At 43.4% G+C, this 27712-nt stretch overlaps 1 protein-coding gene across 2 annotated transcripts; it reads right to left on the bottom strand.

The window, feature by feature from the left end:
- Nucleotides 1–115: 115 nt before the first annotated feature.
- On the bottom strand, nucleotides 116–27712 carry IQCC (IQ motif containing C). Of its 2 annotated transcripts, none has more exons than XM_069223347.1 (5): nucleotides 27558–27712; nucleotides 21403–21546; nucleotides 16629–16974; nucleotides 1705–1826; nucleotides 116–1278 (listed from the first exon to the last, which is right to left on the bottom strand). In XM_069223347.1, the coding sequence occupies exons 1-5, from the start codon at nucleotides 27597–27599 to the stop codon at nucleotides 1237–1239; spliced, it is 696 nt and encodes a 231-aa protein (XP_069079448.1). In that variant the 5' UTR covers nucleotides 27600–27712; the 3' UTR covers nucleotides 116–1236. The 2 variants fall into 2 exon arrangements, with proteins under 2 accessions (XP_069079448.1, XP_069079449.1); XM_069223348.1 differs by lacking the exon at nucleotides 27558–27712 and adding an exon at nucleotides 26102–26275.

The following is a 27712-nucleotide window of genomic DNA, read 5'->3' as shown; positions in this document are numbered from 1 at the left end:
TTCCGGGAACCCTCTGTAGCAACAGGTTTTTGAATGATGTAGCCTCTGCCAACTGATGAAAGATAGGCATTCAAAGTAAAAAGTTATGTGCAAAGCAGCAATATGAGTTATCAGGTTGTACTGAAAGTCAGTTTATTGTTTCACCTAGAAATCAATGAAGAAGTTTAAATTATATAACATTTTAACAGAAGAAAAATATTGAAAACACAAAAATATGAGGATTGGAAAATACTGCGAGGAATCAGAAATTAAGCTGCACAAGAACAGGAATAATGTTACTCCAGTTATGGCACTCATAGCTTAGATAATACACTAGACCATTGCATGGCCAGACATTTTCCCAATACATTACATGAACTCCCACCAATACCATAAGAGAACTGCTAAACAAAAAACAAGATTCTCTGTGGAGAAAACAAGGTGAACACTTATCATCCAGTGCAGAACAGGGTCCCTTGGAGGTCTTTGTTTGCCAAATCTTTCCTACTATTCCAGAAAAAGAAACTTTGTGCCGGAAAGCAAAATATAAAGTGAGCGAAGCTGCTGCTGTCAGAGTAGAGAAAGACTCTCGAGTTAAAAAGGGACACTATCACAATTGAGTCTAGCTCTTAATTCTTCTAGGAGCCTGTACCAAAACAATTGATCACTTGGTGTGCCAGAGTAAGTGTTACCACCGCGCAATGTACATAAATCTGGAAGGTGACGTCAAGATGCAGCTCTGTCATCCATCTGAGAGCATGGGTGGAAAGGTAAGCTCAGACTGATGAATCAGCTATATGTTCCAAGTTGCTATCATACTGCTGCAGAAGATGTCAGTCAAGGAGTGTCTAACTCATGCAAAACATTGTCAATCTCCTGAAACAAGGATGGTGCAGTACAGGACTACACAAGGGAACGTCAAGCTGGTGAGGTAGAGGTCTGCCGATGCCGGGCCGGAGAGTGCTGTAGCTGCCTAGTTTGATTTAAAGGATAGCCAGGTTTTTAGATTAAGGTTTAATGTGAGGATCGGGTTGGTGTAGCAGTCGCTTGGTCGCACGTGCGTCACTTGGTGCAGTAGCCACTTAGTCTCTTAGGTATATCACATCATACTGTGGAGCATGAAAAGAAAATGATAAAAGTTCAGCATCAACAACTTGTTTAACGTCTGGCAAGTAGCTGGAATCCCATTTCTTTACAAGTTCTTTGCCCGGATAGTTTTAAAGTGTAAATTTACATGTTCGCATGAGAGTATTTTTACTACTGTTCTGAAGTACCAAGCCTCTGCTTCAAGATCAAATACTGCAAAAGAAGGGAGAGCAAAGTGTAAATGTCAAATAACAGAGTACCTGCACATCTTAGACTTGTCAAAGTCGCTCCTACAATATTAATTTATTTTAAACTCCTACCCCACAAACTGCCCTCATTTAAGCATGCAATTCAAAGATAGATTTTTTTACCCAACAATGAAGTTCCAAAAGAAACCAAAAGTAGGAAATCCTCTCCAAACCTCCTTTCTTCATTTTGCAAATCCAGTAGTAGCATCCAAGCTTCTCTCGCAGCTGCAGCCAACCTACCAGTACTAAGCAAATTAAAGGCCTCCTCCACTTGCACGAAACACCCTCTCTGACTCGATCGCCCACAAACCACATCAGCACTACCTGCAGACAAGCTTTCCTTCCATTCACAGCAGAGCCTCACAGTCACCTCCTAGGTTCAGTGCCTTACATTCTTGCGGCTTGCAATTGCCTGCTGTAGCCACAGCATCTCCATGGCCAGGTGACTTCGGTAATGGCGCAAATCTGAAAGGCTGCGGGGCAGATCGTCACCTCCATCTCTGAGGGGGAGAGCTGAGGAGAAAAAGGAAATAGATTACTGGTGCCATTAAATGTATTCTACTTTGTATACAGCAGCCGTGACAGTGAATGGGAAATCTGCAGACAAAGGGCAGTGGGGTGGTTATCACAGAGGAGACAGAACACTTACCAGGCTTTGGCCAACACCGCATCTTATTCAGCAATTATCAGAAGAGTCATTGTATCTTAGAGCCAATTAAACTTCAACTACAGAACTTAAAAACTCAGTTCTCTAAAGCTTACTGCTTCCAGAAATCTCAGCCCTGTCATGGCAGGGGTATAGTCTGCAGAGGTCACAAATTAATTGGACCCACCTACCAGATACTGCAAACTGTCTGGTTGCGAAAGACATATTGTGAACATACAGTGGGCTTATACCCCACCCACTGCTTACCATTTTCTGTCTTTCTTGTCACTCATGTGCTTGCTTCTTGTTCAATAGCTTGCTTTGTCTAACTTTTCTTAGTCCCTCCACTGGAGCATAGCCTCTTTACTGCTGTCCTTCCACTTTTCACTTTTAGAGAACTGCGTGGGCTCTTGCCTGAGCTTGGAATGTGGAGGTAGCTCGAGGGGAGTGGGAGACTGGAGAGGAATGCGGGCAATGGTTACCAGTAGCAGTTGTGGTGCAGGTCAACTGTAACCAGTTAAATACATTTTTCTTCTGAAAACAATAATGCTTCAATGGCGACAAGTGGGCAATCTTCTTGAGGACTGGACCTGTTGTATTGCCTTGAACAGTGAAGGCGCAAAGGAGCAACGGCATAGGCACCTAGTATAAGCTAAGGCTCTTAATACATCTTCCTCTCATGGAAATCCACGCACAGAGGAAGTGGAACAAGGTGAGAGGAGGCCCTAGTGTTAAGGGGTGGAGACACAGTGACACACACCTTTGAGGAAAGTCTCTTGTTCTTAAAGTGCTATTCAACACCTGCACTGAATAGAACAGGTGCTGTTTGCTGTTATTTAGCATTTTACCTGTTTGTGCGGTGATCCGCACACTATTATATTGGGTGCTTGCACCTCATCAAATATACTATGACATTAGTAAGACACTTTCACCTTGCAAAGACATTAAATCATCAAACATGAAGGGGAAACAGCTCCAGCATTGTTGTTGCAGTCACCTGGGCAGCACAAATTAGAGTGGAAAAATTGGAAAGACAGTGTTCAAGCCAATCCTGAGAGGCAGTAGGTGGTGACATTTTCACAGAAAACCGAAAAGTAGCCCTTCTGAATCACTGCTTAAGAGCAGAAAGCTGGGAGATATTAAAGCATTTGCCAACACCTTGTGAGGAAGATGATGAAGATGTAGACGAGCAAGATGAAGCGATCAAGAAGTTGGATATGAAATATGAAAAGAAAAACAATGAAGTGGTAGAGAGACATAAGAGTCCTAATTTGCGGGCTGTTGCCTGGGGAATCTATAGATAACTTTCTAGCAACATTAACAAGTTTGGCAGCATCCTGCAATTATAAGTTGTTCCATGATTAAATATTGTGGAACCAATTGATACTCAAAATATCAGTTAAGACTCTGAACAAATTGTTGATGGTGGATGAACTTACGTAGGAGTTTATATCAGAAGACATAAAACTACAGATGTGGTGAGGAACAGAGACGGAAAGAGAATAAATCGGAAAGGGCCTGAATACAGAAGCAGAGGTGATGGTGAAACTGACCAGGAGACCTCAAGGATCTGTTGGAGATGTGGGATAAAAGGTCATGTTGCTAGTGCCAAAATGTGGCCGGCACTGGTAAAAACATGCAGGAAGTGCAAACAAAGAGGACACTATGCATGGTTGTGAAAAGGGATTTAAAAATCCAACAATAGTATGGAAAGGAATGTAAACATTGTTGGGTCGATGATGGACACAGCAGAAACCAATGAAGGTTTTTAGTGAAAATGAAGTACATTTTGTGCGTGATAATGGTGATTGTGATGCTCCACTTTGTGAGGAAGGGGTGAATGATAAGTATGTAAGGATGACAGCAGACTCTGGTGCAAGGTATACTTTGGTGGGTGAGGACCAGGATGAGGTGTTAAGGCAATCAGACGTTAAGTTAGTAGCAAATGGAGGGAAGAGTATTGAGGTAATTGGTTGTTTTGAAGCCAACATCAGTTTTAAAGTTCGCAACACTCAACTGAATGTGTATGTGGCGAAGAATGGGTGATATTTGCTTGGGTGGCCAAAACAAAGGGAATTGGGAATTACTTTAGATCTGAATAACCAGGATCAAGTTTTATGTGTGGGAATAAGTGAAGAAAAAGGGGACCAACTTGAGTTGTGGGAGGGGAGGTATCCTGAAAATCTCTGTGATAAACTTGGTTTCCTGAATAATTTTAAACACAAGTTAATGTTATGTAAGGTTGCTAAAGCCGTTGCGCACACAGTGTGTCCTGTGCCGCTAGCACTGAGAGAAGAACTGAAGGAGCTAGACAAGTTAGGCAAGCTGAAATACAATTAGGTGGCGATTGAGAAAGCAGCACTAGCATGTTATTGGGAAATCACACATTTCCTGCAGTGTGTGTTGGGTAACAAGTTTCCCTAAGATCAGACCACAAACCCCTGGTATATATTTTTATTACAAGGGAAGGGCGAAGAGCTACTCCTCGCATTGCGAGATGGTGGTTCAGACTGCATACATTTGTTTTTAATGTGGAATATGTGCAGAGTATCAAAAATGGCACGGCAGACTGTCTATCTCATTTGCCACTGCAAGAAGTGGGCAAGATGAGGGCAGTGCTGAAACAGAAGAGGACTGTGTTGTTGCTAATGTGATGGAGGTTGAGAGAATGAGTCCGTCTCAGGAGACATGGGTGAAGGAAACAGAATATGATGAAGTTCTGAGAAAGGTTATGCAATTTGTGAAACAAGGTTGGCCGCCTAAGAGGAAGTTGGAGGATGAATTGAAACCTTACGGGGCTAATGAGCTTGAGTCAAGCATGTTCAGGATGGTGTTCTCAGAAGAGGTGAGATGTTGGTTGTACCCTCTAAGGGTAGAGTAGGTGTTATGGCGTTAGATCACGGAAGGAGGCACATCGGAATAAGTGCAGTCAAAAGAAGCATTATGAAGGTTTTTGATGGCCACATCTCGACCGTAGTGTGGAGGGCATAGTTAGATAATGTGTCAGTTGTGCTTGGAGTGACAAGGCTCAAAAGGTGATGATGATGATGTATCCTTCACAGATCATTGATAAATGGAATGATCCTTGGGGTCTTTCGCAACACTGGATTCAGGATCTATGTTTGCCTTGGTAGCAGTAGATTTGCTCTTATGATGGGCAGAGGAAGTGTCTGCAAAACATAAAGAAACTAAGAATGTTACACAGTTCTTGGAGGAAAATGTTTGTTAGGGAAGGCGTTCCAGCAGAATTTGTTACTGATATTGGAGAATAGTTGGCTTTCGACTGAGATATATGCACTTTTGAATATCTATTATTCTCACAGTAATGCCGTGGTAGATGGAATAAAGTTTTTAGGGCAAGTCTGCAGCTGGTATTGTCTGATGGTAGTGACTGGCGAATTGCTGTGAAGAGAATGGTGTGGGCTTACAGAAGTACATCAAAGAATGTCACCAGTGAAAGTAATGAAAGGAATAGAGTTTTGTTCAAAATTAAGGGCAGGATAGACACTGAAATATAAGTCAGGTAAGTACTTGGAGAATACGAGTGGAAGGAGGTGTAGGGTTGTTGGACATGGTTTGCAGGAAGGAGATTGGGTCATGGTTAACTTGGGACATTTTGTGAAAAAAGGTATGTCCCAATTTTCCAACCCTTGCATGTGAAGAGTGTGAAGGTTTGTTTTGAAATGCCTGATAAAAATGATATGTACCAAGAAGCAAAGTTATCTAGGGAGTCTACCAAACAAAGTGACGAGCAGCCTGTTATGGATAGGTCGCCGAGAAGGAAACTGGTATAAACGGAAGATTACAAATTGGGTGGATACGTTATGATAAATTACATTTAGGCTTCACTGCTTTTACTATGTTTAGTAGCTTTTGTGAGTTAAGTTAAATTGTATTTTGGTTTCTTTGCCCTTACTGTATTTTTGTGTCATTTCTTTTTTTCATTGTAACACCTTATCACCTTGTTTTATGGTTACCAGTCAATACTGTTTATTAAAGGGGGAAAGATACGTAGTATGTCGCACTCTCGCTCAAGCATGGAGCGTGAAGGGTGGAGGTGGCTCGAGTTGAGTGGGAGACTACAGAGAAGTGTGGGCTGCTTTAAGTGCCATGCCGTCGGTGTTCTTGCTCTGTGTTGTGTTTTCAGACTTTGGAGAGTTGACAGCTTGCTTGCTTTAAGTGGGCCCAGGTACAGGTCTCACCTTATTTTCACTGCTGTTCGGAGAGGACAGTTTACACTTCTCTCAGCCGGCTGCTTGCATAAAAGAGGGGACTGAGCTCAGAGGAGCCATACCATGGAGCCAAAACAGACCCCTGGCAATGAACAGCCTCTTTTATTGCTTACATTCTAGCCTGTACTGAAAATGGTTGATGCATTTCCTAAAGTAAGTGGACATCGCTGGTATAGTTTGAATTGGAAGAAAATAGTGTTGGGCAGGAAGGCAAAAAAAAATGTTGCATGTACACAAAACAATGGTTTTGTGGACAGAAAAAGGCATTCGACTTTTATTAATGAATCTGCAAATCGTCCTTGCTTTTTACTTAGCTATAACCTTTTAGTTTAAGTAACGACCCGGACAGCAAATAGGACTGACATCTCAGAGCTATAGTATTTTGCCTCACAGGCAAAATCACCATCCTTCTACACCCGCCAGGCTTTGGTCTCATTTTAAATCAGGAAGCCCAACATATGTTCAGAAGTGCTGAACGCAGGCCACATTTCAGGATACAGTAAATTTTAAGTGCATTTATATTGCACTTACTACCCCTGATGAGGCGATGAAGTGCTTTTGAGTGTAGTAATATGTCCAGTGTTATTAGTTACGCTGATTAATAGTGATAATGTTTAAAAAAAAAGTACAAAACATTTACGTTAACTTTTGATTTAAGTAGTTGGTAGCAACGTGCAATCATTTAAAGATGAAACGATATAGACATCAACCACAATTACTGGGTTACAATAGATGCACGAGGTTTCTTTTGAGTAGTTCAATTTAAAAGCTTAATAACACACTTAAAATAGTAACGTCTAGTATGGCTGAAGGAGAAAGGCAATCACCGTGCAAGACCATTTTCTATAAGTTTTTAGTGAGCAGAGGCAGTTGGTGTACGCAAAATGCTTCACTACTTGTGGCCTCATTTGGCTTTTTATTTTGCTGTACCTAACGTTTTAGTTTAAGTAATGACGAGGACAGCATATTAGTACTGCTATCTCAGAGTGGACGCCACCATCTTCCTGCAACCACAAGGTTCACTTTCATGTCCTTTTTGCAGCTGATGATGCCCCGCATGCATTATTTGTCACTATGCTTGCACCTTCTCCATCCGAAGTGCCATCCCTATTAATGAATTTTAGATGCGTTTTACAAGTGCATAGTTCTCTTCACATGTACTCTGTGTATATCGACTTAGAAGCAGTGTGACCACAGGCACAATTCAGACCTAAATAATTCTTAGGGAGCTTTTAGTAGAAGGAGAAATATATGGTCTCACCCAGCACGGGTGCCAGTTCTACAACGGGCACAGAACCCTAATACTATATGGCTTGCCTGGCATACGCATAGCCTTTTCTGGTGGAATCCAAAGTTTGTCATAGTTATGAAACGATCATTCTGCATAAAATAAACGGTACCAATGTAAATATTTTCACAGTACTTCCTTAAATAACATTAGATACACATTGGATAAGAATTGTGAGGCCCAGTGACGACGAAGGGTGGCTAGGAGTCAAACCATGATTTCATGAATAATGCGTGGCAAACCAAAAAAAAATCCTAATATGCTTCAAAACGTTAGAGATGCCAGCGAAGTCTGGTTTAAAGATCCAATTCATAATTCAGGTCCCCTGGTGAGCAGTGCATTTCTCTTTGAAAAATACTGAGAAACTTCTGATCAAATTTTCATTATGCTTGCAATACTAATGCAGTGGCGTGTTTTGCTTAATATAGGCTCATTAAGACGTTTTTAGGCCTCTCCTACTGAGATCTTTAGCTGTTTGTCAAAAGAAAGTCTGTGAAACATAAAATACTTACAGTGGAATTTGAGTCAGCCCATTACTCATGACTGGCTGACTTATTTGCTCCCCAACTTGGCTGACTATTGCTTAGCATAGGCTCATTAAGATGTTTTTAGGCCCCTCCTACTGAGATCTTTAGCTGTTTGTCAAAAGAAAGTTTGTGAAACATAAAATACTTACAGTGGAATTTGAGTCAGCCCATTACTCATGATTGGCTGACTTATTTCATTAACGGATTTGCCTGTTTATTTGATGGTTGTCCTTCCTCTTCTTGTGCTTGTGACTCCCCTGCAGCTTAGCTAGTTTAATGTGTTTCTTACTGGATGAGTTGCAGCCTTCCACTGCTTACAATGGGGAAACTGCTATTCTCTTTTTCTTTCATTAATCCATAGGTGTGCAAGTAGTTTCTTACTCTCTACCACGAGTGCTGCTTACCCGCTCACATTCTCAATGCTGCGCCAATCCCCCAAGCTTCTCCCACCCCTCCCCAGCCAGCTCAGCCTTTTTTGTTTCTACTACCCACTTAGGTCCTCCTTGGCTTCCCTATTCTTCTCTGTCCCAGTCTTTTTTTTTTTTTTTTCTTCTCCGGAGGACAGCTGAGGTTTGATATCAGGATGGTCCATGATGGTCATCTGCATAGGTTGAAGCCGCATCATGATTCATACATGTGCATACATGGTAAAGCATATGCATGCACATAATTCATCAAGCTGGGACTAGCCATTTTGTCTTGTTTTGCTGATGCTGCACAGCATCAGCAACAAGCCTTGCCAAAGCCAACAGTCCAGCTAATGCATTTTAAAGGCAAGCCCTGATGGGTGTGGAATTTGTTTAATAATCTATTAGCCCAAAGGAAAAAATACTACTAAAATCTATGTCCTGTTTAAAAACCTACTTATCCCACCTACTCTGTACATCATTTATATATGCTAATGATATAGAAACATTAATGTTTTGCATGCTCCCCTCTCAGATACCTTTACTCTTTCTTTCTGTTTCCTTTCTAGCTAGTTCTCTCCCTTGCCTCCAGCACAGACACAACCGACCTGGAGCAGACAAGCATCCACTTCCACAATCACACCCTGCCTCCACAGACACACACCGCTGTGGACAGAAACACCCCCTGTAAAAAGACCCTCTTCCCCTTACAGCAAACACACTCTGCTCTGCATACACACTTTCTGCACACACTGTGCAACAAACCTTTATATGTCAGGGGGCAGGAAAACAATTTCTTTTTAAGTTTGGAGACCCAAAATGTTTAAAGAAAATACAACTAAAAGTTCTGAGGGAGGCAGCAATGTGTTGGTATCAGGTGAAATCTACCATGAAGATTGATTATTATAATCAGCTAGCCCCTATTTGGAATTCCCAGGGCACTCTAGAATGTTTGAAAGACGCTTTGGCCAAACCGTTAAGAGATGCCAGTTTAGAATACTGGGGTGATCTTAGACAGGATACGACGTTACTTTCTTGGGAAGAACTGAGTACTATGACAGGTGGCACTCTGTCTAGGTTCAAATATTTCCAACTGGCTTCCTGGGCACAGTCCACTCGACGAAGCTGTCAGGGGGAGAACCCTTTATCAAAAGATCTTTTTAATGGCTCCCCCAATGGCTGTAAGATTGCAAGGTGGTATTGGGAGATTCTGGAGCAGATGGACGGAGATTTTAAGTTGCCATAGCAGTTGTGGCAAGGCACCATAACAAAAGAAACGGTGCAGTTGGGATGGCAAGAATCAATGAGAATGTGTTTTGAGGTAGTTAAGGCCGCCCCGTTGAGGAGGAATCATCTATACGTAATACATAGAGCTTACAATCCCCCAGTGAAACTCACGAAGATAAAGAAAGGCGAAGTGGTGAACTGTCTCAAAATGTGGAGCTTCGAAGGCTGCAGACGTTCATATGTTTATGGAGTGCCCGGGAGTGATTTTCTTTTGGACGGAAGTGGTGGGTGCGCTGTCACAGATGGTAGGAAAGGAACTAACTGTATGTCTCCCCCTAATTATTTTTGGGAAAACCGGCGATTTGGTAGGGTGGTCCAGAAATAATAGGAACTTTGTGTTCTTCGCTATTTTGTTACCCAGAAGAGAGAGATGTTTAAAATGGATGACGGCAGTCCCGTCACTATATAGGAGCTGGTTGGATATGTGTGTGAAAACAGCTAAATTAGATCTTAAGGTGGGCAGTTCTAAGCAGAGGAGGAAAAAAAGTTAATTATTGGCTCCCTCCCTCCCTCCATCCTGTAGGGACACTTTGTCCAATGATTTAAATCCTCCCCCTCTCTTACATCTGGGCCAGCCACTGGGGTTCCCCAGGTGGGCTGAGCAGGTGATACAGGGTACCCCTTGGGCGATATGTCCACCATTGGTTTCAAATACAAGTAGACCTTGCTGGAAATAAGGTGTGGCTTATCGGTGAGGTGTATGAGGACAAAAAAAAAAACCTGTATATGTCCAGCAGGCCTACTAATCCCACCTTCCAGGTGATCCCCAGGATCAGGAAATTACATTAGCCTGTTGGACAAAGTGTGCTGATAAATGGAGGCTGCACTAAGTGAGGAAGATACAAGAAAGATAACAGGGGTTCCATACAACTGTGCCATTGGCAGACTATTGCCATGGACCAACCTGCATTAAAGGCTTTGGGACCATCACTGCTAGAGGAGTGTTGTTACACTGTATATGTTCTTAGAGTCCTCATTAACATCTCCAGATGTTAAAACTTGTTTCTCAGGTTGTTCTGTGCAGTTCCCCATCACATTTAATCTGTAACCTGTTATTTGCCCACATCTTACCCTGCTCGTTTTCTATAGCTGTTTTACATAGCAGTGTGAGATGACTCAGCTTATAGAGAAATCACAAGACTTAGTGTCAGGCTGTTGCCTGTGAGCTGCAGCATGGGCATAGGTGGCCACATATCAAACAAAGCTTAAATTGCACTGACTACCCCAGTTATGGGAAGCCTCACCTGTTGTTAACTATGCAAGACTATTTGGAATACTTATGAAAGTGATTTTTTTAGCAAGGCAATAGGTACATGAGGGTGACTGATACTTCAAGCAGCAACTCGCCCCTCCCGCCTGTGCTGTAGGGACCATAAGCAGCTGCCTAGTATTGGGATGGCACAACACCAGCTCTGTATGGGTAGGGTTTTGGCAAATACTGAGCTAGAGACCAGCAAGCTTTCTCTGCTGTCAATAACTATGCACTTATATAAATACCCAACTAGAACGCCATATCTAAGGTAATGAAAGTTTAGAGTTTTGGCATTCTGGAATGCTCTGTGACACTGGGAGCTAAGGATGATCATACAGCATTGAGCTTAAGGCATGTTTGATCTCCTGTCTGGCAAAAGTGTTTTTTGAGGAGCTCTTCTAGAAAACAGCACCTCGTTCTGTGCACTCTTTCACAGAATGAGTAGCAAATGTAGTGACCCACTAGCAACTTTGACATAAATAGGTGCAGCACCAGGGCACAGGAGTAGAAGGCACAAGTTTAAAGCACTAGTTCATCAGCTTTCTAGCAGTGCATTCCAACGCTGCTGTTTGTATAGGAAGCAAATGAACATTTGCTTCGCTAAAGGCTTTGAATAAGACTTAAACCTTTGAACTACATATACCAGAAATGTCAGAGAAATGTTTAAATCACTTTGCTCTCTTTCCAGCAAAGATTGTGCGAGTGCGGAGAAGGATATAACAATTGTTAGGTCAATGCCTTTAAGGTATGTTTAATACTCTTGAATTTGTTGCTAAAGTTTTAAGGAGTCAAAGTTATTGCAATCATTTCTTACAAGGTGTCTAATGCCTCCAATGATATTCAGTAAGGCCACGTATTCTGGTGCCTGTGCTTAGCATTTCTTTAAATTCTCTCAGCAGCTACCCCTCATATCGAATGCTGTCGATCTCTGAAAATAGTAGTAATGGTAAGGGAATAACTATGCTCTGGTTAATTGTTAGAAAACATTAGAAACTGCAATAGGCTACTTGTATGGGACAGAGAAAAACAAAGAAGACAGAGTAAAACTCGGATCAAAAAGAACTGGGTTACAAGAAATGTTCATAAAACATACTGGCAGACTTTTAAAGGTGCTAACAACGATAGCATGCAGGTAATCTGCAAGTTAATCATTGATGCAATCAATAAAATATTTTAAGAAATAAGTGCGTAAAAGTGTGGTTCTTGCTTCACCAGCAGATGGGCAGTTAGAACGGAACCATTTATTTTATTCCAAAAATCACAACAAGGAAGAATTGCATGCAAGTATTGATTTCAGCGAGAGATCATTCAAAAATGTTTTTCTGGGTTATGCTTTCAACTGTGTTTTGTACACAATAATACGTTCTTTGCTTTCATGGCTACCTCCAACCGTAGCAATTGTAGGCCTGGAGCACTTCAACATTGAAAATCGGCCTAAATAAATGATGCGGGACACCTATGACCCAGATCACTAAGTCATGCAGTGGGTGCAAAAAGGCAAGGGCTGGACGGATTGACGACACTAGAAGCCAGGCAACGGAAATTCGTGGCAGAGGGGCAGACAAATTCTGTTGCGCAAGCTAACAACATGAATAGCTGTGAAAGTACAGGCCTTACCTGTTGTTAACTTGCAAGAATATTTGGCATAGTGGATGAAGGAGGAACGGGAGGGCCGCCAAGAGGAGAAAGCAAGAAGCATAGTCACGGATCACGAGAGAAATCATGCGAGGCCTTGGAGAGAGAGAGTGGAAGAAAAAGATTACGGCAGATATACTAGGAACTCAATTGGTGGATCTCCTTCAGTGTGCACGCACTGGCTTCTTACCAGAGAGTGTTGGTGGTGTGCGCTACAAGATGGAGCTGCATAGTTCTCTTTCGTCCTATGTAGCACCCCCAGGCACTCATGGAAGAGCAGGTCAGTGCAGCTTTCTGCAGCCACCCTTCAGAAGGCAATAGGAGAACGAGGGTTGCCCCTGAGCCCACCTCCAACTATCATCCCCAATATAAAGTAACGTTTTAGCTAGGATGGGCGTGGGCTCATCAGCCAATCACAGGCTAGAGTCCATTCAGGGGCTTTTAGCCATTCGCAGACCTACACACTTTTCCAGTATATGAAAGATTTCTTACAGCCATCCTTATTGAATGTGAGCACAAGAGGCTATATTTCTGCACCATTTTACTGCACATTAATGTCTATCTGTCCACTGGGCAAAACGGGCATTAAATCATCTAGTCCGGGTCAAAAAACAGTATGTCTCAGGCATCGGGCGGTATGAATTTCACAATGTTGGCCCTATTGGCTTTCCCAATACTTTATAAGAAGAGGGGCAGAGAACAAAGACACAGTTTGCAGAATTCAGGGGAAGGAGTGGGCAATGGGGATACGAAATGGAAAGTATTTCTTAGGTATTCCACATGCCTTGTTATCAGTCACTTTGGAACTCTCTTCTACTGTATCTTCAGTCAGTGTCACTTAATTTTCTCCACTTTCATGCTCACTTTTCCCTGCTCTCTCTTAGCACCACTTCATTTTCTCCACTTTCATGCTCACTTTTCCCTGCTCTCTCAGCACCACTTCATTTTCTCCACTTTCATGCTCACTTTTCCCTGCTCTCTCTTAGCACTCTTAGGTATACATAGGGCTGCATACATGCTATTTAAGGGCTGCCAACATAACATGGAATGACCTTACAGTAAAAAACGTCTTTAACTGGTCAAATGCCTGCTACAAGTTTCAGCCCCACTGAGAGGAGTGGGGGCACCAGAGGAGGTTAGTTACTGAGCAATTTAAACCTCAGATATAACAGAACCGCACCTCCACCCTCACTCACACTCTTCTAGACGTTCCCTGACAATCAGTGATTATCGTCAAAGAAAACCTTTACCTGCATAGTGAATATGGATACTTAAATACTTCCATTTCACAACTGAAACAGACAGGTGCAAATCAACGCCATACAATCGTAGTTAAAACGAACAGGCACTGCAAACATCAACGAGTTACTCAACGTGGCAACAAAGTATTCGCATAATGATACAAATTTTAGATTTAAAATAAACATCTACATGAAATGCATTCATCGAGATGATCACTGCATTAAAATAAGACACATTAACTCCGATATTCTAAATATAGGGAGCAGGGTGAACATTTTTCTGATAGCAAATTATTAATTTATTTATGGTACTGTCTGTCTGTCCCAAGAGAAAAGAAGAGGTGCCATACCAGTGATTGATAGAACAAACATAACTTTATGAAGATATGCTCACAGTATACGAAAGTCAACAGCCCACGGTGAAAAGTCATAGCATCATTTGCAGAATAACCCAGAAAAAAGCCAGAGCTAAATCACAGGATATTCTACTGGGGTTATTACGAACCCAATGGCATGAACTTAAACCATTCCACATATAAAAATATCACAAGGTTGAACATTCTCAAAGAAGGAAGCGTTCATGGGGCAATCTTGTGCAGTATACACTGCCACCTCTCTATCAGCTTACTGCAAATTGTGCTATTTCCTACTCTCCCCAACTCCCAACTCTCCACTTTCCCACAAACAACATACATCTGTTTGGACCCTGTATAAATAACTAAGTTTTCAATCCAACACAATTAGTGCGATCATCCCTTACAGTGTGGTACATAGAGCTCCATGGATACATGCCAGAGATACCAATGGATGCTGATAACCATAACCCATAATTTGAGTGGTCTCTCTTACAGAAGGAATACAATACCTTCACTGTGCAGCAAAGAGAAGCCACCATGCACCAAACACAGTACAGTCCTGGGAGAGGGTGCAGAGGCTGGATCACTTATGGGTTGCGTACGTGAATGTTATAGCTCAGCAAACTTTTCCAATCACACCTGTATGCTAAGTGCCTAGTTTGTCCAGCTATGTGGCACAGTTAAAAAAGAAAATCACATAAATACTCCTTGCAGCCTGGTGTTCTGCCCAGAGAGATGGGATATCAAGCTACGATTATTTGTTCCCTTGTACTACGCAAACATCTTATTCCATGATCCCAGAAGGCTCTACAAGGATCCTGCAGTCTTACTTGATCCTGTAAATTTCTAGAGGGACTTCAGAAGTATCCTAGGAGGACAGAAATCAGGGAACGCATAAAGTAAGCACAGTGCTATTATGGGTCCTGAATGGCAGCAGAACCTTGCCTACACTGCATCACAAGTCCCTCTTTTGTTATTCTTTATTTTTAAAGACTTTACCCACTCTGTGCTTAATGAAGCTAGCAAGGTAATGAACATCTGAAAGTTGGCGGGCTTCACAAATTCTGACTGCCTTGCTCTTTGTCTCTCCCCTTCTACATGCTTGCATACATGCAGGTGTCCATGTGCCTCTCTCTCCAGCAACTATTTCTCTCTTCTGCTTCCACCTTCACAGTAATACTGAAACAATCATTAAGAAACCATTTCACATTCACAACAGACCCAAACCACATTGGTACAAAAACCTCACTGGTCATTTGGGCCAGCTCTTCTGACACTGCCCTGTTGCCAGATAGGTCACGTTTACTCACATTAGCTAACACTGGATCAAGCAAGCAGTTGTGCTTTGTACAGGGTGGAGTGAGCTTGAGAAGTGCGTGCCGCCATGGCACCATGAAACACACATGTACAGTCTACAAAGCACAAAACCCCATATGCCAGATATGCTCAAACTCAAAACATGAATCTCTGACTTCAGGAACATGACCTCACTATAGAATCAGGGTTTGGGGTTCACATACACTGTATATTCTTTCATTCTCTAGGACTGACTTACATACTTCATATAATGTCGGCAGGAAACAAACATAAGTAACAAATGAACAATGAGTCCAGGTCCGGGTTTGTGGTGTACATGTCATACAACAGTTTGAAGATGACTGGTTTGGTTCATGAAATTAAGAAAGATACCATACTTAATAGGCACATGTAGGTATGTGCTCTCTGACCTCTTCCTCTATTTCCACTTAGCTGGCACTAAAGACAGATTCAGAACAAGCATTTGCAATGCAATGAATCTCACGTTTGCTCGAGTTAGTGATATTAGCATTCTAAACTCCTAACCGGACTTTTCTTGCCACATAAATAGAAAATTTTAAGTATAACAGTTTCACATAACTAACTGGACTTTTCTTGCCATATAAACTGAAAAGTAGAAGTTTCACATAAGCGAGCTGACGGCCGGCATCAGCGCAAAACAGACACACAAAGGGAAATAAAAGTTTGCTCACAGTGAAACCTATTGGCAAAAGTGCATTTATCCATCTAACCGGCAAAAGTACAATTATCTATGTAACCAGTAAAAGTGAAATTACCTATGTAACAGGGTCAATCTCATGCAAAGCGCTAGACTACTGCCCAGCGAGATCCCGCTGTGAAATAAAGAGAAAAAGTAGCCCAGAAACCAGACGGAAAACATCGAGCATCGTGTTTTCAGTAGTTGGTCGGTGCGCTCCAGGAGGGCTAAACACCAGAAAAAGCATGACATATGCATGCCTTTCACTAATGAAAGCAAGCAGATTTTAAAAGGCAAGCCCATAAACCAATTAAAATCACTGACGTGACACGGGTGTGGTTAAAAGCCCAAAGAGAGATTACAGCAGGGGAAGAAGCGCTTTGTGATCACCCCTAAAAACGGAAAGTGCATAGTAAATTAGTTTCATTACCTCGGCAGCCAGAGTTCGGCTCTGTCTCTGCAAAACTGCTGGTCCAGTCAGAACTTCCAGTGCTGCAATGCAGCCAGTCTGTGCGCTCACAAGCCCCTGCTCCCGGATCGTTCCTGTCTTGATGGGATACGGCTGCATCACCTTCCTGACAGAGTCTCGGTACATCCTCATCCTTTTGTGGGAAGTTATTATCTTGGGTTCCAAGTTGGCACAAAGGATCTGCATCCTTCACCACTTCTTTCTCGGATTTCTCAGTTTGCGATGGGCAGTGCAGATCCTGCACAACCCCCAGGATTCCAGAGCCTTCTGAAACCAGCTTCTGCTCATTCAAAGGGTGCCCTTTGAACTAGAGAAAGAAAACGAATTAATGAAAAAAACTAAAGATGCTGAGAAAGGCAAAGAAATGTATGTGCATTTTACTACACACGAGCCAATCAATTAAGACAGCTTCATGTTAAAGGTAGGAGGCAAGGTGGTGAGTTATTTAATCCAGCACAGTGTACTTGACTCTCTAAGGAACTGTAATTAAATTATACAATATAAAAATACAAAAGAAACTGAAAGACAGCACCTGCGTGACATAGAAGGATTAGAGAATTGACACGCTCTTCCCCTTCAATAACAAACGAAGAACCGGAAAGGAAAAGAAAAAAAAAAAAAGTTTAACAGAACACAAATCAGTACATAATACAAAGTGGCAAATCCGGAACAGTACATACATCATAATAAGTCAGATCCACATACAATTCTTAAGCTTAGATACAATCCTTGGGCAACCGAATCATAGCCCTAGTGCATTATACTTAAAGAAATGGAACCTTTGGATTTTCCTCTTCCTTCCAGACTAATGAAAGAGTGACTGCCAGGAAAACTCTACAACTGGTCATACACAAGTGAGAATTCTCCTCTTTCCCAAGGGATAACTCTCTAATAGTAGAGCGGAGCTCCACTACTTTGAGAGAAAAGAGAACTCTACACTATTACCAGGAAATTAATAGAGACTCCTCCGTCCACTTCTTTTCCCACACAAGTTTCCGCTTTACAGGTGACAGCACACTTGGCATTTCAAATTCTATCACCGTGCAATCCAATTCTGAGTGGGTTAACTCTCACAACTGTTAGGGTTATACCAAACTTAAAATCTGTTTTAGGAATCAAACTAGATTTCAATATCTTCATCCAGTCACCCACTCTGAGGTCTGGAGTAGACACTGTCTTATTTTTGTCATAAGCCTTCTTCATCTTTAGTTTCTTAGTAATCTTCACTTCCACTCTAGAATCTTTCTCCATCATCACTTCTTTTTTAGTCACCACGGGTACACATGTGAAGCTGGCTCATGACCCTTCAGCAATTTGTACGTGACCCTTCCTCCCAGGGTTGCTGTAAAGTGTGATGCAAAAAAGCCAAATGTTCTCTTGCACAAAGTCCTTCTAATCACTATCAGCATCCTGTGAACCCAAGGCAAAAACTTTGAGAAATCATTTAAATCTTTTCAATTGCCCGTTACATTAAGGGTCACACAGGGATGTGGTGATATGTGTAACATCATGCTTCTTCAAAAGGTCCCTCATATCCAATTAAACCAATTTCAAGCCATTGTCTATTATTACTATTATGGGGTACCCTTACTTTTTTTAACACTTATATTTTATTGGCATTTCAAAAATTACATTTAGTTTACATCACGTATTCTCCAACCAATGTGTTTACATAGTTGCTTCAGGAGTACACTGGTCCAATGCTCAGACCTAGGCATATCAGCGAACATGTCCCAACTAGTATATTACTGCAGTTTTCAAGCATGGAGGCTGTATGTAAGGTATTAACTAGATATGATGTCTACATGTTGGTATAGTGGAGTCTATGGCCAGGATAGGGCCGAGGTGCGGGTGATCAGATAGGAGTGTATTACGTGCAGCTATAGCATCCAATGTATTCTTGCCATATATGTGGAACTAACCAAACTTAAAAAACTTAAAAACTGGAAACTAGGAACTCGCCCGTGGTGTAGACTCATCTGATGTGCCCTAAGTAGCTGTATCTTAGCTACCTTTTACCATCCATTCAATACCAGCTATAGAAGCCGTGGGGATGTGGGGGCAGGGAGGTAAGCAATAGAGTGAAGGGGGGGTTAGAGGAGCTACAAACTCTCAGACTGCCAGTCACCCATGCCCCCGGTGTGTATACCTCCACTACGAATTCATCACTTTTTGGCTCCGTCTTCACTCCCTGAGGTTCCCACCGAGTTGGGCTCCTCCCCTGGGCCCAGTGTTTCCCACTCATCTATCACTTCAGTCCACAGAGGAGCTATCGGCTTACGTCTGATCCTTTTACTGTCCTCCCTCCTCAAGGCCATCTCCTCCGCTCTGGCCCACCGGGTAACATCCACACTCCATGTGGTTAGGCTAGGTCCTCTGCTTTGTTTCCAGGCCAATGACACTCAGCGTGTAGCCAGGTCCACGAATTTGTTACCAACCCCTTTGGGACAAGGTCTACTGTACAAACCCAGTAAGGAGGTAGCCATGGAGTGAGGGGTACCCTTACCTGGAGAAAATCTCCTTAAAGAATTCAATTACATTTCCTGTGGTGGCTTAGTTCACAAATGTTACTTCACGCCATTTGAGCAGTAATCTATAAAACTAGTGCATTCTTGACATTATTGGGTAACTTGTGAAAGGGCTTAGAGATATTCAGGGCACCAGCGTGAGCCGAGCCGGCCTCGCTTTCCGCATACGTTCACCAGTAAAACAATCCATGCATTTTTTCACCCACTTATCTGCCACCTGATCTAGTCCTGGTCAGCAAAAGTACTCTAGCAACAATCGTTTTGTAAGTGCCCTTTCTGAGCCACTTGAGGATCTTTTTTTTATGTATGGCACAAGGAGGAACGCTTTCACAAACACCCCCAACTTCAACAGCAACTTCACATCCACTTTCAGCTCATTAGACATTTCAAAATGAGGAGCTTCAGGGAACACATATTTCCAATCAGACCAGCCTTCTACCACTCACTTGAGCACAACAGGATTAAGAACTTCTTTTACTTCTGCCTTAATCTATTCTACCTCAGAGATAGCATCAAAAGATGAGGAGGTTATTTCTCCCAGGGCTAAGGCAACATCAGAATCACAGTTCACCTTATTGTTGGAATCACTTCTACAGGCCGCCAGGACAAGCAATCATCTGTGACATTAATCTTCCCAAGCATGTACTTAACCGTGAAGATTCTTCAAATATGGAGGAAAATCTGGCAATGTGTACATTGGAATCACATCCAAGAGCACATTCAAATATGAGAATTCAGCACGTCTGCTGTACAAAAATCTCTATTGTTTGATGTTATTGACTGTACATGTGCTCCAAGTATAATAACATTTTGCCCCCTTACAGGCTACACAGGACTCCTGACTTGCCTCTTGCTTCACTAATAGCATTGTCATCAGGCCAAGGACAGGACTTTTTTCTCAGTTCATTTTTAAAAACTCTCACTTTTAATAAATATACTTATAAAGCATGGTGTGGTAGTGCACTGTCAGTTACAGACTGATATTTTCCATGTAAATGGGCACACACGTTTCCAATGACATTCAGCTTTACTGATAAAATGATGCAGCATACAAAGCAAACGATAATGTGTGGGAATCAGGTTTTAGCAAACATCATTTGCACATCATCATGTAAAGTATTGTGATTAGTTTTGCCACTTCGGAATTACAAAAAAATACTTTTAAACATCAATCTCTGGGATACAATACACAGCACTTCATAAGAAGAGGTAAGCTGACATTTGACCCCCGCCTTTGAACACACAGCAAACGTGATAACATAAAAAAAGTATTAAAGGCATCTTTACTGCTCATCCTCTTTAAGAATGAACAAAACAACTGTTCCCCTTTGCCACAGCTCACCAGGCCGACGGTGTAGACCTTAAAAATAGCTCACCCCGATTTTGAATAGCCATGGTGAGTGGACGCATAGATTTCTCGAGGCCTGGGAACAGTTACATTTGTATATGACGTTGCAATTAAATGTGCTATAGTACTCAAAGCGAGCAGCAAAGGAAAAATAAATGGTCTTTATCATCATGTTCCGAGGCCTTTACAATACGTCTCACCAAGGATACTTCGGGTACTACTCCATTATTGACACAGTATGTTCCATAAACTGGTCCTTGAATAAATTACACGTTTTCCCTTATTAGAATTGGTCCAGTCACCTTCAGAGATCAACAAATTCCACTTAAGTGTTACACATGCACTTATTAACTTGAAAATACCAAACCCTCAATTTGACAACACCATTATAGGATTGAACAGCTCATATTACATGGAATATTGCCCAGTGGAATAAGGAGACTGCTGAGGCCAGCATTTTTGAACTTGTACATCCCCATCCGTGTCAGCAACACACTTGGATTCTTGATGCTGGAGCTCAGAATAATTTGGTGATAAGTAGACCATAGATCAAGTGTCAAAAATATTTTGGCACCCTACAGCATGCATACTATATCATTGATGATGGGAAAATGAGGAGCGTCCACTATGATGTTAACATTTAATGCTCTTAATTCCACATATAATCTTAATTTGTCATATGAATTGTGGGTAAAAACTATGTGTAATACCCACTCTGACAAATCAATCTCCTCTCTGACTTCATCCTAGTCACGAGGAGAGAACTCTCCCTTAATTTGTCATCTTACAAAAATACATACATGTGCAAGCGTGGGAGGCTATCCCCAGATTTCAAGTGACATAAGCTATTTCAACGTACTGCTCTGGAGAATTGAGGTCTGGGCATGAAGGACCTGGTCCAGGACAGCCAGGCTGAGCTACCCTCGATTTCCTGCACGATGTCCGAGTACTCTTGCTGAAGGCGCTGGAACCGCCGCCTCACCAGGAAGCCTCTAACATGGGCCTGGAGATGAAAAGCAAAGACCCAGATAAGAGCCAGTCATCAAAGTATTCTTATGGCTCCTCTGAACATAATACACAGACTGAAAACAGGGGAGGCATTCTCAATAGCATCGCAAGCCCCAATGCAAACCTTTCTCTCCTTATTACCTACATTCTCTTAACCCCTTGGAGAACTGAAATTTACAACCACTGCAGAGTTGTAGAAAGCTATCCACTGCCCCCACAACTTGAATGTCACTGACTCCACTTTAAACCTTACAATCATCACCACTTCTATGCCATCACATCTCCAACTGCAAGGCTGCTAACCTCAACTCCCTCCCCCTGGTACCTCTCTTTCTCACCCGAGACTGTCTCTCCTACTCTAACTGGCAGGCCCATCATTTATGTGCCTCCATTCAGGGCCATCACGTACACATAAACCTGCCTCACAAATTATGTCTAACTCGCCTCAAAGGCTGTCATAAGGCCCCTTTCCCCAATACATTTCAGAATTACTAACACCCACCACATCTCACCTGTAAGACTGTTAAACCACAACCAGATAATGCTTTATTTTCATGTTTCTCCCTTCACCCCTTGTCACCCCCGTTTTAAGGATGTCTCCATCCTCACTGAGATACCACCTTAAATGGAGAGCTGCACAAGTTAAAACCCCTCAACCACAGGGTTGTCACCCCACATACTCGTTACTGGCAAGGCTGTGGTTCTCTGTGCACTGTTCATCTGCAGGGATATTTCTTTCCACTGCACCCCATCATTGGTACTGTAGGAAGTTGGCTCTGTATGTGCTATTTCAAAGTAAGGAATAGCATGCACAGAGTCCAAGGGTTCCCCTTAGAGGTAAAATAGTGGTAAAAAGAGATAATACTAATGCTCTATTTTGTGGTAGTGTGGTCGAGCAGTAGGCTTATCCAAGGAGTAGTGTTAAGCACTTGTTGTACATACACAGACAATAAATGAGGTACACACACTCAGAGACAAATCCAGCCAATAGGTTTTGTATAGAAAAATATCTTTTCTTAGTTTATTTTAAGAACCACAGGTTCAAATTCTACATGTAATATCTCATTCGAAAGGTATTGCAGGTAAGTACTTTAGGAACTTTAAATCATAAAAATTGCATGTATACTTTTCAAGTTATTGACAAATAGCTGTTTTAAAAGTGGACACAGTGCAATTTTCACAGTTCCTAGGGGAGGTAAGTTTTTGTTAGTTTTACCAGGTAAGTAAGACACTTACAGGGTTCAGTTCTTGGTCCAAGGTAGCCCACCGTTGGGGGTTCAGAGCAACCCCAAAGTCACCACACCAGCAGCTCAGGGCCGGTCAGGTGCAGAGTTCAAAGTGGTGCCCAAAACACATAGGCTAGAATGGAGAGAAGGGGGTGCCCCGGTTCCGGTCTGCTTGCAGGTAAGTACCCGCGTCTTCGGAGGGCAGACCAGGGGGGTTTTGTAGGGCACCGGGGGGGACACAAGCCCACACAGAAATTTCACCCTCAGCAGCGCGGGGGCGGCCGGGTGCAGTGTAGAAACCAGCGTCGGGTTTGTAATGGAAGTCAATGGGAGATCTAGGGATCTCTTCAGCGCTGCAGGCAGGCAAGGGGGGGGTTCCTCGGGGAAACCTCCACTTGGTCAAGGGAGAGGGACTCCTGGGGGTCACTCCTCCAGTGAAAGTCCGGTCCTTCAGGTCCTGGGGGCTGCGGGTGCAGGGTCTCTCCCAGGTGTCGGGACTTTGGATTCAAAGAGTCGCGGTCAGGGGAAGCCTCGGGATTCCCTCTGCAGGCGGCGCTGTGGGGGCTCAGGGGGGACAGGTTTTTGTACTCACAGTCTTAGAGTAGTCCTGGGGTCCCTCCTGAGGTGTTGGATCGCCACCAGCCGAGTCGGGGTCGCCGGGTGCAGTGTTGCAAGTCTCACGCTTCTTGCGGGGAGCTTGCAGGGTTCTTTAAAGCTGCTGGAAACAAAGTTGCAGCTTTTCTTGGAGCAGGTCCGCTGTCCTCGGGAGTTTCTTGTCTTTTCGAAGTAGGGGCAGTCCTCAGAGGATGTCGAGGTCGCTGGTCCCTTTGGAAGGCGTCGCTGGAGCAGGATCTTTGGAAGGCAGGAGACAGGCCGGTGAGTTTCTGGAGCCAAGGCAGTTGTCGTCTTCTGGTCTTCCTCTGCAGGGGTTTTTCAGCTAGGCAGTCCTTCTTCTTGTAGTTGCAGGAATCTGATTTTCTAGGGTTCAGGGTAGCCCTTAAATACTAAATTTAAGGGCGTGTTTAGGTCTGGGGGGTTAGTAGCCAATGGCTACTAGCCCTGAGGGTGGGTACACCCTCTTTGTGCCTCCTCCCAAGGGGAGGGGGTCACAATCCTAACCCTATTGGGGGAATCCTCCATCTGCAAGATGGAGGATTTCTAAAAGTCAGAGTCACCTCAGCTCAGGACACCTTAGGGGCTGTCCTGACTGGCCAGTGACTCCTCCTTGTTGCTTTCTTTGTTCCCTCCAGCCTTGCCGCCAAAAGTGGGGGCCGTGGCCGGAGGGGGCGGGCAACTCCACTAAGCTGGAGTGCCCTGCTGGGCTGTGACAAAGGGGTGAGCCTTTGAGGCTCACTGCCAGGTGTCACAGCTCCTGCCTGGGGGAGGTGTTAGCATCTCCACCCAGTGCAGGCTTTGTTACTGGCCTCAGAGTGACAAAGGCACTCTCCCCATGGGGCCAGCAACATGTCTCTGGTGTGGCAGGCTGCTGGAACTAGTCAGCCTACACAGACAGTCGGTTAAGTTTCAGGGGGCACCTCTAAGGTGCCCTCTGGGGTGTATTTTGCAATAAAATGTACACTGGCATCAGTGTGCATTTATTGTGCTGAGAAGTTTGATACCAAACTTCCCAGTTTTCAGTGTAGCCATTATGGTGCTGTGGAGTTCGTGTTTGACAGACTCCCAGACCATATACTCTTATGGCTACCCTGCACTTACAATGTCTAAGGTTTTGTTTAGACACTGTAGGGGTACCATGCTCATGCACTGGTACCCTCACCTATGGTATAGTGCACCCTGCCTTAGGGCTGTAAGGCCTGCTAGAGGGGTGTCTTACCTATACTGCATAGGCAGTGAGAGGCTGGCATGGCACCCTGAGGGGAGTGCCATGTCGACTTACTCGTTTTGTCCTCACTAGCACACACAAGCTGGTAAGCAGTGTGTCTGTGCTGAGTGAGAGGTCTCCAGGGTGGCATAAGACATGCTGCAGCCCTTAGAGACCTTCCTTGGCATCAGGGCCCTTGGTACTAGAAGTACCAGTTACAAGGGACTTATCTGGATGCCAGGGTCTGCCAATTGTGGATACAAAAGTACAGGTTAGGGAAAGAACACTGGTGCTGGGGCCTGGTTAGCAGGCCTCAGCACACTTTCAATTGTAAACATAGCATCAGCAAAGGCAAAAAGTCAGGGGGCAACCATGCCAAGGAGGCATTTCCTTACAGGTACCCTCCTACCTCTCTAGTTCCATCCATAGTTGTTGGTTTGTACCATGCACACTGAACACCAGGCAACCAGTTGTGGGCTTTCATAAAACAAAACAGTGCAATCTGGGGGATGCTGAATGCTTCAATTGGACTAACACACATACAAACTACTTAATCTGTAAAAGGCAACACTAAGACACACGAACTTGCTTAACTTGGGTCGGCATACATGGGGGAATCCGACAACTCTCCTACCAACAGGGTTGCGCTCCATTTTTGTGGCTCTCACTGCATGTGTTCCCATCACTTGAATGTCTTCCTTCCCTCCTACAGCCCGCACCTACAACCACTAGCTGAGAGGGGCTCTGTCTAAAAGGAGGTGTGTTTGAGGCTAGTTTTGGCTACACACTAGTGTATGTTTATATGTATCGGGCCGAGGAGTATGTGCTAAGCATGAGCAACACAGTTTTGTTAGCAAACAGAGGCATGATGCATGTTTCAGCATGTCTCCACAACTACCATGAAATATGAGGGTTTTACATGAAGTAGCCTGGACATGTAACATACAAAAGGGTGATTTACCACTGATGTTATGGTGCCCGCCCTACTACGTCTCTGCAAACTGGGCCAGGTACAACCCTGTCTACACTGGATTCTTAAATGATTCTCTATGGGGGAGATTTCATAGGTTTCTCAGGTAGATAGTGGTGAGGTACTTGAGCTCAACAGTCAACCAACAGACACAATTTTAATGTGCAGCCCAGTACTTGACTTTACAATAAAAAGTCAGTTAATAACACAGCTGTACTACACAGTTAAAGACACCACACAAGTCTGTGATGTTGGACGAAATCCCCTGTAAGCACTGCACTGACCCTTTGCCAGCTCTGTCCCCTCTGAATTGTTCTCCCTAGTTCCAGGTTCCCTCTCTTATGAGTATTCAAGAGTGGCATGAATCAGGCTAAGGTATATTTTTTAGGCACTCACAGTTCAAACACACTCAGACTTATCCTACCCCTCCTTGGGATAGGCAGTATCTCTGCATCACCTCCAGGCTACTGGTTGTTAGATAAACATTAGCTCTGGTTGCACAAGTCCTCTGAGGACTCTGTTGAGTACTCACTTTCTTGGTCATAAAGAACTTGGAAACTGAAACAAAATGGATCCCAGTTTTATGCAGCAAGTCTAGAGAGGTGATGTGGATCCACTCTCAAAAAATGTATGACTGGTTTGGGGAGGTTCTCCATTTAGATGTCCTCTCCGGACTGTTCTGCAGAGATTAGCACTGTGGCTGTCTTCATCCTGGAGCACACACAAGAAAGGCACAAAGACGTGTGAGGTTTAAGCTCACCTTAAGGACTAATCAGGGAAAGACAATTGGGCAGACCTCCTCTAGAGACATCCTCTTCGTTCACAACTGAGTCTGAAGAGCTATCCTTCCCCCCTACCATCCACCAAATGGTAGTGCTTGGGAAACTTAATCAACTGCTAACCAAATGAGCTCATAGGGCAGCCTTGTTTTCGTTATTATCACTTCAGAATGTAGGCAATACACTTAAACTGTCTGGGAACACAGACCTCACTGTCCATCTTGTGTTAGACCAGGGGTATGCAAAAATGATCATGCTGGCCTCTGGCTCCATGACTCACACACCATGCATGTGCTGTACTCACTACACAGATAGACACACTTGACATAAATAGACGTCAGCACAAAGATCTGGGCACAAAACACAGGAATAGGACTTTATACAGGTGGCCCTGTTCAACTCAACGGACCCAAATAAAAAGGTCTGGTCACACCATAGATTTAACTTAACCACGGTATGATGCCACCACCATTCGAAGTGCTACAGCTACAACAAGGACAGGAGTCCATTGTCGGTAATGAAGGCAGGCTTGGTGTTCCCCTCCTGGACGCAGAACACGTCCAGGATCTCTCAGATCAAGGGCCGGACCTACGCCTTTGCACACACGCTTAGATTAGTGATGTCGGGGCTGAAATAAACAAAAGTCAGGATACCAGATATGCAACTAGTTGGGCAGTCAAAGCAGATGCACACGGCTGTATAGCGTACAGAGCACATTTCCATCCAAACAAACTCGGCCAGGTTATAAGCATTTTTGGAGATCTCGTCTACCTACAACAATCCTTCCGCGTCCTCACTGCTGATTTCTACTTAGTTCCCTCTCCTGTTTGGATCATCACCCACCATGCTTCATTCTTTATTTGCGCTACCTCCCCATCACACAGCTAAGGGCAGACTACTCACAACATACTTTCACTAACTAAAGTTAAATAATAGAATTTGTGGGGGCGGGGGCATAACTCTATCCACGTTGCCTCTTAGGCTTTCATTTTATCTGTACTAGTCCCTATTTTACTTCTTGCATTAATCGATATATTTAAAACACCCTTCGCCACCGAACACATCGTATTGTTAAGATTAACAACCTTTCTAATAGAAATGACTTACAATACGTTAACGTAAATACATTCACATTTCTATTATCGCCCCCTTAGCGTTTTGATGATACCGTCGGTTGGCATTAAATGCGATAAACAAAACCAACATAACCTGCAAGACCATCACTCTCTTCGTGGTCTCTGAGGCCTCCATCCTTAAATCCCAGGTATGTTTTGGCCCCTCCCCTCCGTACTACATTCTCAACAACTGCCGTTTCCGGCCGGGCAGTTCAGCAGGGAGAGATAGGTGAATATAGTATCAAATGA

The sequence above is a fragment of the Pleurodeles waltl genome, chromosome 3_1 (assembly GCF_031143425.1).
Source record: "Pleurodeles waltl isolate 20211129_DDA chromosome 3_1, aPleWal1.hap1.20221129, whole genome shotgun sequence".
In the NCBI taxonomy this organism is placed as follows: Eukaryota; Metazoa; Chordata; class Amphibia; order Caudata; family Salamandridae; genus Pleurodeles; species Pleurodeles waltl.
The sequence above is the reverse complement of the archived record's forward strand: the minus strand, read 5'-3'. Positions and strand labels throughout refer to the sequence as shown.

Excerpts from the sequence above, each read along its gene's own strand:
- IQCC (XM_069223347.1), bottom strand. The coding sequence starts at position 27,599 with ATGGAGGCCTCAGAGACCACGAAGAGAGTGATGGTCTTGCAG. Across the intron at positions 21,547-27,557 it reads AGAGAGTGATGGTCTTGCAG|GCCCATGTTAGAGGCTTCCT; the intron begins GTTATGTTGGTT and ends TTTCATCTCCAG. Across the intron at positions 1,827-16,628 it reads GCCGAACTCTGGCTGCCGAG|CTCTCCCCCTCAGAGATGGA; the intron begins GTAATGAAACTA and ends TTTTCTCCTCAG.